Source organism: Prionailurus viverrinus, chromosome B3 (genome assembly GCF_022837055.1).
Source record: "Prionailurus viverrinus isolate Anna chromosome B3, UM_Priviv_1.0, whole genome shotgun sequence".
NCBI classification, from domain to species: domain Eukaryota; kingdom Metazoa; phylum Chordata; class Mammalia; order Carnivora; family Felidae; genus Prionailurus; species Prionailurus viverrinus.
In genome coordinates, this window is record NC_062566.1 from 53,662,745 (window position 1) to 53,683,267 (window position 20,523).

Genomic DNA, 20,523 nt, shown 5'->3' on the forward strand with positions numbered 1-20,523 from the left:
TTTTTCACCAAGTGGCCTACAGGTTGGCTGCTCTTGGGTCAAGTGCCCACCCCAAATCCTATCAGCTGAGGCCCCGATGTGGAGGCTCAGGGGAATAAAAACACAGAAATTTCCCAAAGCAAAATCTTTTTAGCCTTAGAACAGGATGCTGAGTATGGTTGATGATAGACTACATGACTGAAGAAGAAAAAAGCCCTCAAGCCCACCATCAAACTAAAAGACTCAGGGTCCCTGGCTGGCTCAGCCAGTAGAGCATGTGACTCTTGATGTTGGGGTCATGAGTTCAAACCCCATATAGGGGGGTGGATTGTAGTCATTCTTTTTTAAATCTTAAAAAAAAAAACACAAAAACTAAAAGACTCAAAAAAGTTAGAAAAATGTAATTTTAAACTTTATCAGCTGCTTCACAGAGATTACTTCCAAACACCTCACTGTTCAAACAAAAGTTCAGACCATACAGAAAATCATGACTTACCTAAAAGTATAGTCGAAAACAGGCCAAATTTCATCAGACAATACTAGAATTTATAGAACTAGGGGAGCAAAAAGTACCACAAGATGGCAGCATCATCCCATCTGTGCCTCATTGGATTAGAAATCGAAGCACGTGCTCATCCGTTGAGCCTGCTCTGAAACCGTCCACCTCCTTCCTTGAAGCTATTCTTAAGAGACTGAAACAGCCCGTACTTGATAGAGAAAGTATAAATCTAAACAGTACATTCATGATCTCTGAGCTCATTTGATTCCCAAGGTCTTAAAACTGGCTATCACTTGTTTCAGTCTAAGTGAATTAATGGAAGCAGGTACCATGGATTATCCAAGGATTACAGGCTCCGAGGCATGTTTGAATTGCAGAAATTTGATCTTTCTATTGCAATATTCCTTATCTCACATTCATGCAAGCCAGCTTTTTATTATAGCTGCTTTTAATATCTGTATATCTCTCTCCTACTAGATTCAAGTCAATCTCTTAACTGAGGTTAATTTTATGTGGCAACTTGGCTAGTTCATGGTATCTAGGTATTTGGTCAAATGCCAGTCTAGATGTAAGAGTACCTGTTTACTGTGGGTGGCCCTTAATTAGTTGAAACCCTCAAGAGGAAAACACTGAGGTCCTCTGAGGAAGAGAGAATTCCCTCCAGATTGCCCTTGAACTCAAGCTGCAACATCAGCTCTTCTCTGGGTCTCCAGCCTGCCCTGCAGATTTTGGAATTACCAGCCCCCACAATCATAAGAACCAATTCCTTAAATCTCTTTCTCCTCTCTCTCTCTCTCTCTCTCTCTCTCTACACACACACACACACACACACACACACATACACACACCTACCCTATTGGTTCTGTTTCTCTGGAGAACCCTAATATACGCCAACTGTAGACCATGGTCCACTACTGCACCATGGAATAAAAAGATGACCATGAAGATCCTCGATCTTGAAGAGACTTGTGAGCACATAACTAATACTGTAAATGCCAAATGTATTATTAACTACTACAGAACACAAAGAAAAAAGAAAGTCTTTGGGAAGTGGTTTGAAAAACCGTGACATTTGAGTTGCAAAGAACGAATAGGTGTCTCAACAGGTAATAAACATTAGGGGATGAAGGATCCTAGGCAGCAGAAACCCTGTGAGCAAAAAACATGTAAAAAGGGGCAAAATAAGCACCAAGACCCCCACGTGGATATGTGCCATCAAGATACTACAACATCCAACAGTTCGTGAGCTCTAACTAGTTTGTTTTCCTGTGGATATCGTAAAACCTTCTAACTTATAAACCCAGAAATATTTATCCCAACCTTACAGCTTAGGAAAGTAAGGTACACAGGGGTCAGGCAAGTCCAAGCCCAAATATAAACCACAGCAGTCTGACTTCAGAGTCCACAATCCTAACCACTACTTCTAAGACCCTACATACTGCAAAGTTTTAGGATCAAAGCAGAGGCCAGGAATGTTCACACATCACAATTTTGTTACTTAATATTCCCTTGCAGTGTTCAATATACTTTTTGACTGTCTTTTCCAAAGTCGGAATAAAAGTCAAGTCTAGAATAGGAGTGAGCAACACCCATACGCACTCAGACATTTTCAGCCCCATCCTTATCCAGATTTGAGCAGTGCAGGCCTGAAACACATTGAGAACAGATTGTCTTTATGATCGAAACCTGAAGGAACAGCATGCTAGAACTTTCTCTCCAATTTACAACGAAGTGACAGTAGGGGGCGACCTTATCCTAAATTGGTGAATATTAATTTATTATTCTGTACATGCCTATCAACGTCCCTTATTTTCAGGATACACGGGTCTACAAAAGATACATTGCCTCCCCTTCTACTTCACTCTTGCCTTTCCTTTTTTTTTTTTTTCCAGTTCCCGACATCGAGCTACTGAAAAACAATCATCTTTCTTGATTACCACTCCCACACTGCTCCAAAATTTCCCTACCCTCTCTTTGACTGCCCTTCCTTCACATTGCGTTTTTTGGAATTTTTGCTTTAAGTGCTTTTTAAACTAGCCATTAAAACTGTCTCCCTTGACTACTCTCTTCACTCTCTCAATGGCTTTGAAATAAACCTGCCCTCACCCAAATGCTAACCTGAAGACTAGGTGGCATCTGGCCACATACATGCAAAACAGAGCTGAAACAGTATGAATGTGCAACAGAGCAAATCTCAAAATAACTGATGAATCCGTATGAACACAGTCTTTGAACAAGCACACAATACAGGAACTATCGGGGTGCCTGACAGTCTCAGTTGGTAGTGCATGCAATTCTTGATCTCTGGGTTTTGAGTGAGTTTGAAAAACAAAAAACAAACAAAAAAACTGAACTATCTTCTTCCAAAAGGAAAACCTAGAAACTAAGTAACTTTTTTTAATATTCACAGTGAAGTTTGGAGGCTTAATGATTAAGGATCATTGCTTTGAAGGAAATTTTACATGTACATAAGAGAATCTAATGAAATCTACAGACCCAATCCTGGGAAACACGTACAAAATTCTACAAGGGATTTATGAGAGTTCATGTCCCCTCCAAAGGCCATCCACAGAAGTCCACGGACTCACGGGTTAAACAAATTTAAATTTAAATATTTATATATTTTTGAGAGGGCAGTGGGGGACAGGACAGAGAAAGAGAGAAAGAGGGAGACAGAGAGACAATGAGAGAGAGAATCCCAAACAGGTTCCACGCTGTCAGTACAGAGTGGGGCTCAAACCCACGAACCGTGAGATCATGACCCGAGCCAAAATCAAGAGTTAGATGCTTGACTTACTGAGCCACCCAGGTGGCCCCAGGTTAAAAAAAATTTTTAAACCTGACCTAAAATATTCTATTAGCTGGAAATGTTCATTATTCACAGGCGATTCATGCAGGGATCCTTATGAAGCACTTCCTACCAAATTACTAAAATGTGTAGTTACTATTTCTATTCTCAGATAGTAAATAACTTTATGAAGTTGGGTTGTTTCACCCAGACTCTTTTCACAACACTTTCTATCACCTTTCTGAAAAGGATTCCATGAGTGGACCACTCATTTTGTGATACAATCTACAGAGAACATTAACAGAAAGATGACAGGAGGGGAAAGCAAAGGAGTGAAATGTTTAAAATAAGAAACATAAAGGGAGGTATACAGTGCTGTGAACAAAACGGTGCTGGATAAATGACATGGGATAGTTCAGAGACTTTTTTTTTTTTTTATTAAATGTGTAAAAAGTAGTCCTCATTGTACAAGTTCAAAATCAGACAAATGTACAAGGGTGTATAACTGGCATATTTATAAACTGTACCCACTCAAAAACTCACTGCAGACACAATCCATATTACATTCAATGTCTGCATCTTTACATATTACCTACTGCAAAGTAAATACAAAATTAACTCTCATCATTTTAGTTCAGTACATACGTGATACAGTTCAAAACAAAGGCAATTTTTTCAACCAAACAACCAACCCAAGTACCAATTCATTATACTGTGCAAAAATACAGCAAGACTACTAGAAGGATTCCATTTAGGTTTAGTCAGTAAGATATGTTTCTATGCTACTGAAATACAGCTCAAGTGTTAGATTGTAATTACCAACGTAACAGTACTTTTGATTTACAACTGACCTAAAAATAGTGGTTGCTAATATATGTCCTTGACATTTAAAAAAAAAAACTTCGAATCTTAAATACAGTTCTAAAAGTATATGTGCCTTGTCACTCATTCAATAAACATGATTTATTTTAACATAGGTCGCAAAAGTTCAATTAATTAACCAGAATTCTATATCTATTTCCTGCCTGCTATCTATTTCAGTCTTAAATCTGACTTTCTATCAAAAGCAGTTCAGAATTTATTTCATAAGATTAATCCCAAGAGTTATTGGGTAGCTTTTAAGCTATTTCATTTCTTATAAATATAAATCACTAGACATTCTAGACCAGTGGTTCCCCGCATCAGAATTATGTGGGAGCTCTTCAAAATTTGCATGGACCCCACCTCAGAACTAACGAGTAAGAATCTTCCAGAATGTCTGTTTTAAGTTCCCGGGTGACAGTGGCATACAGTCTAGTGTGGGAACCTCTGACCTAGACCACTGGACCAGTGGTCTCAACTTTTAAGGTACATCAGAATCATGTGGGGAAACTTAAAAAAAAAAAAAAAGACAAAACAAACAAACAGATTTGCTTCAGCAGATTGAGAGCGGTGCCCAGGAACCAGCATTTAATGCAGCTGGCTCATAAAACACTCTGAGAAACAGTGCACAGCCTTTACAGAGGAGTTTATTCAGTAATCTAAGTGACATTGTCCCACAAGTGCTAATGAATCCTGCCCTAGGCAGTTTTAGCTAGTGTTTGACGACAAATGTAGCCTTTTAAAATAAAATGTATTTATATTCTTAATATAAGGTCAAAGTCAAGTAAATTGTGAGATCATAATTCATTCATCAAAGAAGGGAACAGCTTTCCCAAAACTGTAAACCTTCAAACAGACCAGTTTTTAGCAATCAGCTTAAATCTAATGCCCTCTCCATCATTAATTAGCCTGATATGAGATCAGAGGTAGTGATTCCAGCTTACCAAAATGTAACAGAGACTATAAAAGATACACATTCTAAGCATACACCTTTATAGGTTCTATACAGTCTCTATGTAATATAGATTGGAGACCAGTTGGATATTAAATAATACTAAAACAATTAATAATATACTCTCAATTTTAGAAAATGAAACTTCCTAATATTTCCTCACATAAGTTCCTACTGAAACTACTGAGGGGGAAAATCTAGCAAATACTAAAGGTATCATGCTGACTCTTGTGAAGAAGCTATTTGCTAATTTTCCACCATTCTTTTCATTATCTATAACATGGGTAGTGGGTAAAGACATCATTCTACTTTAAGAACTTTTTTTAAAGCACAGAAAAAGTAACTACATGTAAGGCCACACAGCAAATCAGTGGATGGACAGAGCTAGCGATGAGAACTTCCATTTGGAAAGCTGGACTCGTATCTTATCAATCTGGCAACTGTATCTCAGTGTGTGATGACTCTTACTAAGTATTCGAAATATTTCAGCATATTTGTGTGTGTGACAGCTCTACCAGCCTTGCCAAACTTTAGAAGTAGAGAGAATCGACTCTGAATGCAGAGAATACGTAAAAGCTAAAGAGCAACAACGCTAGGAAGCAGACAGAGCATACAGTTAGCAGAATCTATCTGGAATCTTGCCCATCTGTCCGACGTCTAAGATGCTATTATTTCCCGTTATGCATTTCTCCATCGTGTTCTTCACAAAGGCTTACACCACCTCTTCTCCATGGGCACATGTGCTTAAACGCTTGGCATTTCTTCTGAACCAAGCAACGATAAAGCAATTACCAAAAACCAGCACTATATTGCCAGAAAGGCAAGTCATAAAAGAAATGGAATCTTTTCAATCCACACTTCTCAAGAAGCTAAAAAATACTAGTTTTTAATCACTTAGAGTCTAGACTATTAAAGCAATCAAACCATTTTCCCGTTGATAAATGATGCAAAGCCAAAGTAAGGAATTTAAAAATGATGCAAAACAGAAGTTGAAAAATTACATTCAAAGACTCAAAGCGAGTGACATTTTGTCCTCTACTTGGGGCAAAAAGCTCCTTGATGGCGGAAATGAAGATCCGGAGACAGCACTCCCGGGAAAAGGACTGCAAACGTGAGCCGGGCCGATGGTGTAAGGCACTACCTTCACTCCAGCCCACACCTGGGCTGCCCTGCATGCAAGTAACGGGGGGCAGGGGGAGGAAGAACACAGACACACTCAGCTTCTCAGGTCCTCTTTGCTGGTTTGGCGGTTAACTGCTTTTCTCTTTCAAATTCCTTCTCCCGTTGCTGCTCCCTTTCCAACTCTTCTTTTTGCCTCTTCTGTTGCAGTTTAAGTGCTCTTTTCTATGTCAAAAAAAATTTTAAACCAAGAGAACAATCAAAGCTTATCTGTTATGGCCTAATTTAAAAGTAGCAGTGCTTTGACTTGAGGTAATCCGTAGGCATTACTGAGTTTCATATTTAACTTTTAAGCCTGTTCTGGGTAATTTAAGGTCCCCCTCAACACACACACAAAATTTAATTTCTTACTCCAAATTCTTACTGACTGAGAACTGCTGTGACAATGAAAATATGAGCTCCTCAGCCCAGCTATTATCAAATAGCCCAGAGTGGGGTTCAAAAGAGTATGTTTTAAAGGAAAACAATGTACCATGAATTATGTTATTGCATATGGGTACATAAGAAGTCAGAAAATGAATACTTGAAAAAACAATTAAACCTCCACTTCTATAAAGAATGTGAAACAATTTTCAACTCACTTTTAACTTCGATGTCTTTTCATGAAGCATCAGCATCTCTTTTCTTATATTCACCAACTTGGCATGATAGTGTTTAGCTTCAGTGAACTAAATATGGAAAAGGAAATGAAAAGTCAAGTTCAAATAGGCCAAAGTTTTTTTAAAAGGGGGAAAAAAAATAGACTGAAAGAGTAAGATGGATGAATAATAAATTACTGTTCACTCTGCCTAAATTGGCCACATTTTTTAAAGCCTTAATTATCTCCACATTTTCATTCCAAAATTCAAATTTTATTTAAGCCTTTAGTAGGTATTTGATAACACTTGATTCAGTTCAAACTGATAAAAAAAAAGTACTAAACATAAAATAGACATTTATATTGTGTACAGGTAACACTGTGCTTTAAAAACATGCAATATAATCCTAAACTTTTAGTAAGACTATCCAATAATGCTATGAATTTCATTTGAGAAAAAGTACAACACTCTACTGTCTTCACAAAGGAGAACAGGACAACTGAAGTGAAGTGTCCGCCCATCAGGAAAAACCAAGCTGTGGTCAGAGAATCCTGGGAGGGCTGTGGACAAATCTGGTCATGTTCCTGGGGCTTCTAAAGCGAGACCAAGCAGAACAACCTCTGTAAGGACACTTGTCTTCCCAAGCCATGGTATGTATAAACTTTTCCATCTCAGCCAGGGATGGGAGAGAAAGAAAAAAGCACCTCATTCTCAGGAGCCAAGGTTAACAGACAGAGACCAGGTAATAAGAGTGAGAGGAGTGTCAGTAGAGAAATTAGCAGCCTTCATGTATCTACAAGTAAAGTCTTAGTCTGATGAGCTCTAGAGCTTCCAGACCCTCTCCCTCTCTCTCTGGGCCTCAGAGTTTTCAGTTCCTGAATGATAATCGAACCACTTGGGCTGAGAGAGGAAAAAACAGGAAGACAGTTTCTGCCCCTTCAGACTGAAGCAACACTATTACATCTGCTTGGTTCATTCATTTATCATTCATTCACTCAGCAAATATTCATTCTGCTGCAATATGAACTCAGTGGGGAAGACACAAGTAGGTCAGTGTAGCCTTGTCCACCTCCCTCACAAGTCAGAAAACTTTGCATTTACTACCCCAGGCTTCTGCCTAATGCAAGAGAAAACAGACTTGTTTTTGATTATAATAAAAGGAAAAATTAATGAGCCACATTTGTCCAACAGAAAGCTCATTTTTTGACATTCATATAAAAGTCTACAAAATCATGCAAACCAAGCTACTGCTTCACGTTGAGGTGAAGAGAAAGGTAGCCACAAGTTCCTTATTTTTGTCAATTCCCTGTTTCTTAAAATAAAGAGTAGCAGTTCCTCTCATCAAAAAACTATAAAGCTTCTGATGAAACTCAACTACTACCATATATACTGAAAGATATAAAGCGTCTATAAAGGCTCCCCAAAGAGTCCATTTCAGTATTAATTTGTGATGGCATTATGAATGGGCCATACAATTAAACAAAATGCTGGTTTTAAAAAAGCCATGTAATTGATTAGGAAAGATGCACTTTCCTTAAGGGAAAACAGTACCCCAAAAGTTCCTTACTTTTAGTTCCCTTTTAGAAGTCTTTAACTATGAGCACATCTATTCCAGACTGTCACAAATAAGTTCCTTTTTCTACTATAGGCTCAACATCTGAAAGATAACAAGTCAAGACAATAGAAGTTCTAGTAAAGTAAATCAAGGTTTCCCATTAAAGGACAAATTCTAAAATTTAAAAATTAGAGAAAATGGGTGCCTGGGTGACTCAGTCAGTTAAGTGTCCGGCTCCTGGTTTTGGCTCAGGTCATGATCTCACAGTTGTGGGTTCAAGCCTTGCATTGGGCTCTGTGCTGCTGGTGCAGAGCCTGCTTGGGATTCTCTCCCCCCGCCCCCCGCCTCAAAATAAACAAATAAACTTTTTAAAAAATGTTTAAAAAAAATTTAGAGGAAAAGATCCTAAACATACCTAACTACAACGTCGCACAGGAAAAACCTAGTTATTTCTAAGCCAAGATGTCATTATGCTATGTCAACTCACATCATACTTACCAAAGCATTAATATCCAACATAGAATGGCATTCTTTAAATTTTGAAATCTCTTGTTCCAGTGTGTCTAGTAATACAACTTGGTTCTGTCTGAAACAAAAGCACATAGCCAAAATAAACCATACATACTGTTAAGTGCTGGTTCATTAAAAAGGAATCACATTTAGGACGCCCAGGTGGCTCAGCCAGTTAAGCGTCCAACTTCGGCTCAGGTCATGATCTCACAGTTTGTGAGTTCGAGCCCCACGATGTGCTCTGTGCTGACAGCGCGGAGCCTGGAGCCTGCTTCCAGTTCTATGTCTCCCTCTCTCTTTGCCCCTCCCCTGCCCCTGCTCACACTGTCTCCCTCTCTCCCTCTCCCTCTCTCTCTCTCTCTCCCTCTCTCTCTCTCTCTCTCTCTCTCAAAAATAAATAAACATTAAAACTTTTTTTAAAGAGGAATCACATTTCATCTTGGTTAATGTCAAAAGTAAAAATTCAGTTGAGGGGCGCCCGGGTGGCTCAGTCGGTTAAGCGTCCGTCTTCAGCTCAGGTCACGATCTTGCGGTCCGTGAGTTCGAGCCCCACGTCGGGCTCTGGGCTGATGGCTCAGAGCCTGGAACCTGCTTGATTCTGTGTCTCCCTCTCTCTCTGCCCCTCCCCCAATCATGCTCTGTCTCTCTCTGTCTCAAAAATGAATAAACTTAAAAAAAAAAAAGCTGCTGAGGATTCAACTCAGTTTAAAAAAAAAAAATTCAGTTGAAAATTTATTCACTCTCAGGGGCGGCTGGGTGTCTCAGTCAGTTAAGTGTCCGACTCTTGATTTCGGCTCAGGTTGTGATCTCAGTTTGTGATAACGAGCCCAGTATCAGGCTCCATGCTGACATTGCAAAGCCTGCTTAGGATTCTTTCTCTTCCTCTCTCTCTCTGCCTCTCCCCACCTCAAAATAAATAAATAAACTTAAAAAAACAAAAAACAGGCAAAAAATCTGAATAAACATTTATTGTATAAGCATGAATTTGCTTGATCTTTGTCCCAGGTTCCTGGCATGTCTGTTCTAAGACTTCTGTAATTTCTCAAATGATAGAAGTATCTTCATTAGTCATGAACCCCTCTTCAAGCACACCAGAGTTTATGCTAATGAGGTGACATATGGTGGGCCCCTAGAGCTTCAGGATGGGGGCTGCTCATGCCAGAAAGATCAATCATGTGGTCACAGGGTTGGGGCTTTGAGCCATGTGATATCAGTCCATTCTCCAGAGAAGACAGGTTGTAGGAGGGGGGGCTGGAGAGTGAGTTCAATTACATAGCCAATGATTCAATCAGTTGTGCTCACAGAGTGAAGCAGCAATAAAAACTTTAAACACTGAGGCTCAGTAGAGCTTCCTGGTTGGTAAACACATCGATGTGCCAAGAGGGTAACATGCCCTAATTTCACTAGAAGAAGCCACAGAAGCTCTAGGGTGGATATACTCCCACACCTTCCCCTATGTGTCTCTTCATTTGGCTGGTCCTGATCTGTATTCTTTATAATAAAATAGTAATTAGGGGTGCCTGCGTGGCTCAGTCAGTTGAGTGTACAACTCTCAATTTCGGCTCAAGTCATGATCCCATGGTCATAGGATTGAGTCCTGCATTGGGCTCTGCACTGAGTGTGGAGCCTGCTTAAGATTCTCTCTCTCTCTCCCTCTGCCCCTCTCCCTGCTTACACTCTATCTCTCTCTCTCTAAAAAAAAAAAAAAAAAAAAAAAAAAAGTAATAATAACAAAACAGTAATTGTAAGTACAGTGTTTTCATGATCCATAAGTCTAGACACTCTAGGAAATGGTTCCACAGAATATTTAGCTTCAATATCAGGTAGAAATGACTCACCTTCCTTCCCTTAAAGTTTTGTATCATCTGTAGTAAATGTGCTGGGAGTGACCAGGCAGTATCAATGCAGGATCTGGGGGATGATCCTCTGAGAAAAAAGCCATTTCCTTGGACGGTCCAAGTGTGGCTTATCTCAAAAGGAACGCCACTAAGGCTACTTATGATTATACCTTGCCAGAGACTTTTAGGGCCTAAATCCCAGACTCCCTCTTTTCTTTCTTTCCAGGGGTTCTTAAAATGACAAATACATGCAAAAGAACATTCATAACCTTTCTTATATATAAAGTTAGTTTTGTTCCCAGTCTTCCCATTACTAGCTACAAAGTAAACTTAACTTGTATCTACCACAACCTTCTCCGTCACCTCTGTGGGCCTGTTTCTGTAACTTAAAGTGGCTTAATGAAAATTAAAGTGTTTCACAACAGTCAGGATGCTTCACTCCATCCAGTACTCTTTCCCCTAAATCTTTATCAGCAGTGGGATTTGTAGACAGGGATGAAAGAGGCAGCTGCTTGAAAACACCTTTTTCCTTTCTCTGAAATGTGACTTTCCTTAACACTAAAGAGGTATAATAATTGCTTACTCATCATATTCCATTATTAATTCTACCACTACCTGTGTAATCGTTTTTGGTTTACTTAACATTTCTGAACCTCGGTTTCCTCAACTGTAAACAGGAATAATATTAATACTTCAAAAGCAGGTGTCAGGATCGAGATATGGTATATAAAGTGCCGGGCAAGTAGAACATATAGCAATAAACAGTAGCTGATGTTACTATCATCGTCGTCGTCGTCTAGGTGCCTCAGAAGATAAGAGGGGTTATTTAAAACACTAAATCTTTTTTTTTTTTTTTTAATTTTTTTTTTCAACGTTTATTTATTTTTGGGACAGAGAGAGACAGAGCATGAACGGGGGAGGGGCAGAGAGAGGGAGACACAGAATTGGAAACAGGCTCCAGGCTCTGAGCCATCAGCCCAGAGCCTGACGCGGGGCTCGAACTCACGGACCGCGAGATCATGACCTGGTTGAAGTCGGACGCTTAACCGACTGCGCCACCCAGGCGCCCCTAAAACACTAAATCTTAGGGGCACCTGGGTGGCTCAGCCGGCTAAGCTTCTGACTTCGGCTCAGGTCATGATCTCACAGTTTGTGAGTTCGAGGCCTGTGTCGGGATTCTGTGTCTCCCTCTCTCCTTCTCTGCTCCTCCCCTGCTTGGGCTCTATCTCTCTCAAAAATAAATAAACATTAAAAAAAATTTTTTTTGGGGCGCCTGGGTGGCGCAGTCGGTTAAGCGTCCGACTTCAGCCAGGTCACGATCTCGCGGTCCGTAAGTTCAAGCCCCGCGTCAGGCTCTGGGCAGATGGCTCGGAGCCTGGAGCCTGTTTCCGATTCTGTGTCTCCCTTTCTCTCTGCCCCTCCCCCGTTCATGCTCTGTCTCTCTCTGTCCCAAAAATAAATAAAAACGTTGAAAAAAAAAAAATTTAAAAAAAAAATAAAATAAAAAATAAAAAAATTTTTTTAATAAAAATAAATAAATTAATTAAATAAATAAAACACTAAATTTTAGGGGCACCTGGGTGGCTCAGTCAGTTAAGCGTCCGGCTTCAGCTCAGGTCATGATCTCACGGCTTGTGAGTTCGAGCCCCGTGTCAGGCTCTGTGCTGACAGCTCAGAGCCTGGAGCCTGCTTCAGATTCTGGGTCTCCCTCTCTCTGTGCCCCTCCCCTGCTCACACTCTGTATCTGTCTCTCAATAATAAATAAACATTAAAAAAAATTTTTTTTAATAAAAAAAATAAACCACTACATTTTAGCCAATGTCATCAGTTAAACTCTGCAATTAAACTGTGGTTCCCACCTTCCTTCCCAGCAAAACACATCCAGATATCTTTTGCTTGCAGAGTTTCTTACCACCCTTCAGTTGATCATACTTCATTCAAACTCCCCTACAAAATCTTTATGACTTTTTTGCCACATGAATTGACCGGCTTTAAAATACAAGGCATACCACACACTTGGGATAAAAAATCTCATCGGAACCAGCAGAAAACCAAGGGTGCTGCCAACGCCCTGATTACAGTAGTGTGCCACACATAGCAAACACAGTTCCACTTACATACTCATTTATCACCTCCAAATCCAAGGATTATAACATTACTTACTGATATTTACAAAACGGACATCGTGGGTGATTGTTTCCCTCCTTTTGCACTAATACAGGCCTTTAAGGTAACGTTTCAAAGGGTAGGTCTTACAGCAGCAGCAGCTCACAGGCCAGTTTATGGCTGACCACCACAGAAAGAAATGATAGGCCAGCTTGGGCAACCACGCGAGGTCCTACCCAAGAGGAAGCAGAAGTTCGGTCCACTGTTTCCGAGTAGGAGCTGATAAAGTTAGTGTGTGGTTTTGCATACTGATCCTCCTCTACGAGTTCCGTTCTTCCTTATCCTGTTCTTCTCTTGGAGTATCCTCCAATCCTTTATTTAGCTGGTAGACCACCAGAAAAGAAATGGGTCCTCCCCAAAAAAGACACTTAAACATTTTTGGCAACTCATGTGAACCAGCGACTGAAAACAAATCTGACTCCCACGGCAATTTTGCAACACTTCCAACAGGCAATATTTTCATAAAATGATGCTAAAACACCAAAACTAATCAAAGAGTCTAGACAAGATACAGGGGTGGCTTTTTCTTTTTTTTTTCTTTCCTTTTGAGAGAGAGAGGACACAAGTGAGTGTGAGGCAGAGAGAGAGAGGGAGAGAGAGAATCCCACAAGGAGGAGAGAGAGAGGGAGACAGAGAGACAGGAGAGGGGCTCACTTAAAGCAGGGCTCGTGTTCACCCGAAGCAGGGATCGTGCTCACCCAAAGCAGGGCTGAAGCTCACCTGATGTGGGACTCGAACTCACAAACCTGTGAGATCATGACCTGAGCCAAAGTCAGATACTTAACTGACTGAGCCACCCAAGCACCCAAGGGTACTTCTTATAAGAGATCACACACTCTAGAAGTATTCATTTCACTTTTTACATTTAGGTTACTAAGTATTCCTTCACTCCCATTTGCTACCGCTAAAGACAGAAATACTCAACTGTATTCAATATTGCAAAATATTATACCTTAATAGAGCATACACATATACATATACATACATATACATATACGCTTATACATATACATATAGTAAACTATAACTATGCCAAAGGGGAAATGAGTGCAACCATGGTTTTTGTTAGCTCACGTGAGTTCCTGAAGAGCTTGTTTTGATCTCTGCAGGTCTGGCAGGTAGTGAGAAAGCAATCCTTCTGCCAGCTGCTCCACAGCTTTGTCTTCTACAGCCAAGTCCTCTAGTAACCCTTCATCTGGAGAAGTGTCACTTAAACCTGTCCCCAAAAGAAAATCAAACGTAGGAGTCTTTTAAATGGACACAGGGGTAAAAGAAGTAATAGTGAGGGAGGGGGCTGACAGTGAGGTTCAGAGCACACACACACAGGACACTACAGGCATCCTTCCTTCCCTTTCTTTTATTTATTTTGAGAGAGAGAGAGGGAGAGGGAGAGAGAGAGAGAGAGAGAGAGAGAGAGAACGTACACACAAGTGGGAGAGGGCCAGAGAGAAAGGGAGAGAGAATCCCAAGCAGGCTCCGTGTGGTCATCTTGGAGCCCAAAACGGGGCTCAATATCACAAACCATGAGATCATGACCTGAACCGAAATCGAGAATCAGACACTTAACTGATGGAGCCACCCAGGCACCCCCTTCCTTTTCTTTCAGCTTTACCTTCTGAGTGTCCTCTAATAAACAGGATATGTGCATTCAAAAAAATGTTTTTAAGCTACTAGTATAAGGTAAAGTCTGGATTAAAAGAATATTAACATATGCAAAACATATTCTATATGTTTATGTATTTTTCAGGGCAAGAGATGTATAGTTTTCAGTGGATTATTAAGAGTCTGAGGCCTAAAAGTAGGAAAAAGTCACTGAATGAAAGCAATAAATCCTTCCTTTCAAAAGCATGCAGAAATTCTATATATTCATATAAATGCAATGCCTAAAAAAATTTCTTTTTCAATTCAATGTAAGTAAAAATGTGGGTCAATATTTACTTTTCATAAAGCTTGATATACTATTTATATGTAAAAGGGAAGCTGTTTTATCATTGTTAGAAGATTTTCAAAGGATTTCTCTTCTCTGGAGACTCAGCACCTTAATTCACCATAGAAAATAGTATATAATAATTGCATGTAAATCTAGACGTATGCCAGGAACTACGCCTCACGCTTTTCCTTTGAATAATAACAGTGTAAGCAGTCAGGCACTCAAAAACATCTAAAATGGGGGTGCCTGACTGGCTCAGTCAATGGAGCATGCAACTCTTTATCTCAGAGTTGTGAGATAAACATGAGCCCCACATTGAGCGGAGAGATTACTTAAAAATAAAACCTGTACAAAAGATGTCTAAAATGAATAACCATCAATCACTACTCCTACAAGAAAAGTACAAAACTATTTCTAAACATGGTTCAGTGAGTGGTTTTTAAGATTTTAGAATCACTGGCTTAAAATGAGGGAAAAAAGGGTGCCTGGGTGGCTTAGTCGGTTGAATGTCTGATTTCAGCTCAGGTCATGAACTCACGGTTCATGGGTTCCGGCCCTGCGTGGGGCTCTGTGCTGACAGCTCAGAGCCTGGAGCCTGCTTCAGATTCTGTGTCTCCCTCTCTCTCTGCCTCTCCTCCGTTCATGCTCTGTCTCTCTCTCTCAAAAATAAACAGTAAAAAAAATTTTTTTAATGACATAAGGAAGTCAGATGGTCACATTACTAAAATTGTACTCTAAGAGCATTTTTAAACATTAAATTCTGAAACATCTCCATTTAATCATAATCTGGTAATACTCAGTAACATCAATTTAGATCATTATGTAAAATACATTTATCATGCCACATTCCTTATAGCTCACTTCCAAGTATAGTTTTTACCACAGATTTACAATTTAGCAAGATGGAGGAAAACAACATGCTGTCATATTCAAAGTAAGTTTTTATAGATAAAAAAAGTAGTATGGTTTTTATTTTATTCTGAGAAATACATGAACAAATTTTGGAATTCTCTAAATCACAAGGCAATGTTCAAACGGACAAGAGGTAACTAGAAACTGAAGCACTCCACAAATGAAACAAAAATTTAACAGGAAAAAGCAGAGTATTTGCAAATATTGCCATTCATGTACCATCAGATGGGAAGTGAATAAAGAATATCTGAAAATTAATGCCATTGCTTAAGGCTTGATTACAGTAACGGTGCAAACAACAGCAACTCTCTTTAAGGAAATACAGAAAACAAGTATTGCAGATAAACAGAAACACCCAAATAAGGATATCTCAACTTTAAGAACAATAGCTACTATGTCCCCCTTACAATATATAAACATTTAACTCACAGTCCTCCTCCTACTCTACCCCAATATTCTGGTTAATAATTGGAAGAGTCTCACTTACTCACGTCTCTACATACATTAAGTTACTAAGTTCAAGGTACTTTACTGTGGGAGATTAAAAGAAAGGGTCCTTACCCTACTCATACAAGAAACATTAGTTGCACACCTGTACTCCCTACTAGTTTCCAAGGTTACAAGAATAAATTAAGCGGGGCGCCTGGGTGGTTCAGTCGGTTAAGCGGCGGACTTCAGCTCAGGTCACGATCTCGTGGTCCGTGAGTTCGAGCCCCGCATCGGGCTCTGGGCAGATGGCTCAGAGCCTGGAGCCTGCTTCCGATTCTGTGTCTCCCTCTCTCTCTGCCCCTCCCCCGTTTATGCTCTGTCTCTCTCTGTCTCAAAAATAAATAAAACGTTAAAAAAAATTTTGAAAAAAAAAAAAAAACAAGAATAAATTAAACAAGTCCCCCTCCCCCTGTACAAAGAGCTTGATACAGGGAATCATAATGATAATATATGAGAAGGGACATTAGAGAAACAGAAACTGTTATGGAAACTCGGAGGGAAACATAAAAAAAAGGAGGCATCTGGGTGGTTCAGTCAGTTGAGCGTCTGACTTTTCAGTTCAGGGTCATGATCTCATGATCTCACGGTTTGTGAATTTGAGCACCATCTTGGGCTATCTTCTGTCTATGGTCGGCAGGGAGCCTGCTTTGCTCCAGATCCTCTGTCCCCCTCTTTCTCTCTGCCCCTCCCCCATGCTCTCTCTCAAAATAAATAAACATTTTTTTTTAAAGTATTACTCATTGTAAAAGCTTAAAACACAGAAGGGGGAGGTATAGGCTAATAGTAAAAATACTCTTTCTCAGCATACACTGGCTGGCTCAGCTGGTAGAGAGTATGTGACTTTTGATCTCAGGGTTACGAGTTTGAGCCCCACATTTGGTGCAGATTACTTAAAAATAAATAAAATCTTTAAAAAAAATACTCTTTCTAACTCCCTTAATGCAGTCACTCTGTAGTTTCCAATATAGCCTTCAAAAAAATTATCACTGCATACCTATGCAGAAGCCCTGTTTTAATCATAAATATTACTCATATTGTTCTGCAACTCTTAAATATACACCTTAGATATCTTTCCATATGAGCATATATGCATCTACTACATTCTTTTTAACAGAATAGAATTCTACTATATTTTGTTTAACTAGTTCCCTGCTATGGACTGAATGTGTCCCCCCGACATTATTTTGTAGCCCCAACCTCCAACATAAAGGTAGCTGGAGGTGGAACCTTTGGGAAGTAATTCAGGTTAGATGAGGTCATGAAGGTGGGGCCCCATGATGGGGTTGTATCCTTAAAAGATAAAGAGAAACCAAACTCTCTCCCTCTACCATGTGAGGTATCAGCAAGGTGAGAAGGCAGCTGTCTGCAAGATCAGAAGAGGACTCTTACCAGGAACCTAACTGGTCAGCACACAGATCCTGGACTTCATAGAACTCCAGAACTTTGAGGAATAAATGTCTGTTGTTTAAGCCACCCGGCCTGTGGTACTTAGTTGCAGCAGCCCATGGAGACTAAGATACCTAAGGACAAGTATTTAGGTTATTTTCACTTTTTGCTATTTCAAACAATGTTGCCAGGAGTTTCCTTGCTTGTCTTTGCGTATCTATGTCAATGTTTGTGTAGGATAAATTCTTAGAAGTTGAATCACGGGACAGAGTTTATGCATTTCTTAAACAGACACTGCAAAACTGCCTTCCTAAGAGATGGCACCAATTTACACTCCCAGAACAATCTTTGAGGGCCACTATTTCCAAATGGGTAAGAATTCTAAAAGAAGGAATAAGATATAGGTTAAAAAAAAAAAAAGGCAGCATAAGGAAAGGTGGGACTATAGGATTGCTCTGGAAAGACAAGGTAATTTGGGAGGGTCTGGAGCATAGGGCATACGCAAAAGTGAGCTACAAGACCATCTGGCCAGCCTATGAGGATCCCTGAGTGTCAAGCTAAGGGGTTTGCCCTTTTGCTTAGGAAGTAGTAAGGAGCCATTTTAAGGTTTCCCAGCAAGAAAATGACATGACTGGAGCTTTATCTTGGGGCAGTGATATGACAACAGTGGGATACGTGCAATGGAAGAGTAAGAGACTGGGGGTGGATAGCCTTACAACTGCTCTTGGAAGAGTAAAACTAGAGAGGAGATGGAAATTGCATAGTGGAATCCCCTAGACTAAAATAGAAATAGGAGGCAAGTGAGAAGAAAAGCAAGAGTTACCGTCAAAGTTTCAACTGAGGGTGACTTGGTACTAATGGAATCAGACATCTACTTTTATTCATGCACATGCCGTATGTGAGGCTGGTGCAAAACAACCATGTCAAAGTATCCAGCAAGCGAACGGAAAGGCAAGCGGAGAAGGACCCAAGCTGCACATACACAAGGAAGTCAGCTTATGCAAGTGTAAGAGGGGGCGATCACTGAGGAAAAGCATGACCAAGAAAGGGCTGAAAGCACTATTTTTAAGTAACCCCTATATTCCTAGAACAGGAGGTAGAAACGACACATCGAAAGCCCTGTAGCCTTTCTTATGTGGGGTTCCTCATCTGAACCAGAGGACACAGAAACTGTTTTCATGCCCTGTCTTCTCAATTCTCCCGAGAATGGTAAACAGTACCATTCAGGATGCCTAGCAAGTCAATTCATTGCATGCAATGGATGTCTTAGGGTATTAGGGCTTAAATCTCTCTTGGAACTCGGGTTGAGAAAACCGCTGGAGGAATGACAGTAAGTAAAATATTTCATGAGTGAGTAGTCAATAATACTTGAATACATCAATTCTCTGAATTACAAACCGATCAACTTTCTGACAAATTCATCTTCAACCACTAATAATGTGGAGTCAACACACAGTCACAAAATGACCTCACCATCAATCGCAACCCAAACACTGCCTCCCCTCCAAACTTCGTTTCCCACTCATTCAGCTGGGCACCGGGGCCGGCGCGGTTCCCCACTTCCGCACGGGGGCCAGAGCCTCGGGACCAAGCTGCTCTCTCCCGCGGAGCGGCCGGGCTCCCGGCCGCCAGCCCCGCCCAGTAGCACGTACCCGGCGTCGGCTCCCCGGCCCCCAGGCCGTGGGGTGGCCCTGCCAGGACCCCGTCCGGGGACGTCGGCCCAGGAACACTCATGTCCTTCCCGCTGGGAACAGGGAAGGGGCGGTTGTGCAAACGGTCAGAGGCAGTAAGGGGGCAACCCACGCGTCCAGCGCCCAGCCGGACAGAAGCGGCGGTCGCACCCGGAAATGACGGAAGCGGAAGACGGTGTGACCGCCGGTCCACCGCCTCCTTTCTTGCCTCCGCCTCCACCTTCCGCCTCCACCTTCCGCCTCCACCTTCCACCTCCCGGACTACTACCCCCTAGCGCTCCTGGGACTTCGCGCCGACGTCATGGAAGGGTGGAGGGCGTGGCGTGTCAGTAAAGTTAGTTGTGCGGGACTTCCTGCGACCGATTGTCCGGGAGAGGGTGGAGAGGGCGCTCCCTGGTGGGTTGCGATTGTGTTGAGTGTGACCATGCAGAGTCGGGCTTTGTTCACCGAAGCCAGGAACAGCTTTTCAGTTTCTTGTCCATATTAAGGAAACACCTTAAAAACAAGGACTGCGTGCTTTCCCTTCGGTTTGGACTATTAATTAAAAAAATAATAATAATAATAATATATATATATATATATGTCCGTGTTTAGCTTTTTGAGCTTCAGCCTTACTAACTGGGGATTTGCCAGGATTCCAGTCTCCCCTTGTTGATTGTAGGTGAATGATTTTAAGGCCTGGGTTGCAGTATCTACTGGACAAATTCAGCCCCATTACCGGAAACTGCCCATGCAGCGATCCTGTGGGAGGTTGTCATGATTTTGATGAAAAACTTAGAAATGGGCAGATGCAGGGGCGCCTGGGTGGCTCAGTCGTTAAGTGTTGGACTTCTGTTCCGGTCGATCTCACCGGTCCTGAGTTCAAGCCTGTGTCAGCTGTGCTGACAGCTCAGAGCCTGGAGCCTGCTTCAGATTCAGTGTCTGGGTGTCTCTGTACCCCTCCCCTGCTTGTGCTCGCTCTCTCTCTCTCTCTCTCTCTCTCTCAAAAATAAATAACCATTAAAAAAAAAGTTTAAAGAAATGGGCAGATGCGGCTTCAGACCAAATAAAAACAACATCAGTTATTCCCTCCCTTAGACGCTCCCACCTTGAGTGGAATAATGGCTTCCTAATGTTGCACTCCAAAATTGCCTGTTCAGTGTATTACAGGGCAGCCAAAGCTGTCTTCAAAACAATGAGGATTTATGTCAAGCCTCAGAAACGTGAACCT

At 41.0% G+C, this 20,523-nt stretch overlaps 1 protein-coding gene across 1 annotated transcript; it reads right to left on the reverse strand.

Annotated features, from left to right (window-relative positions):
- Positions 1–3,686: 3,686 nt before the first annotated feature.
- BLOC1S6 (biogenesis of lysosomal organelles complex 1 subunit 6) lies at positions 3,687–19,476 on the reverse strand. The gene is made up of 5 exons (XM_047861733.1): positions 19,275–19,476; positions 13,980–14,121; positions 8,890–8,977; positions 6,840–6,926; positions 3,687–6,423 (listed from the first exon to the last, which is right to left on the reverse strand). Exons 1-5 carry the CDS (start codon positions 19,354–19,356, stop codon positions 6,304–6,306), a joined length of 519 nt encoding a protein of 172 aa, XP_047717689.1. The 5' UTR covers positions 19,357–19,476; the 3' UTR covers positions 3,687–6,303.
- Between the last annotated feature and the right edge of the window lie 1,047 nt (positions 19,477–20,523).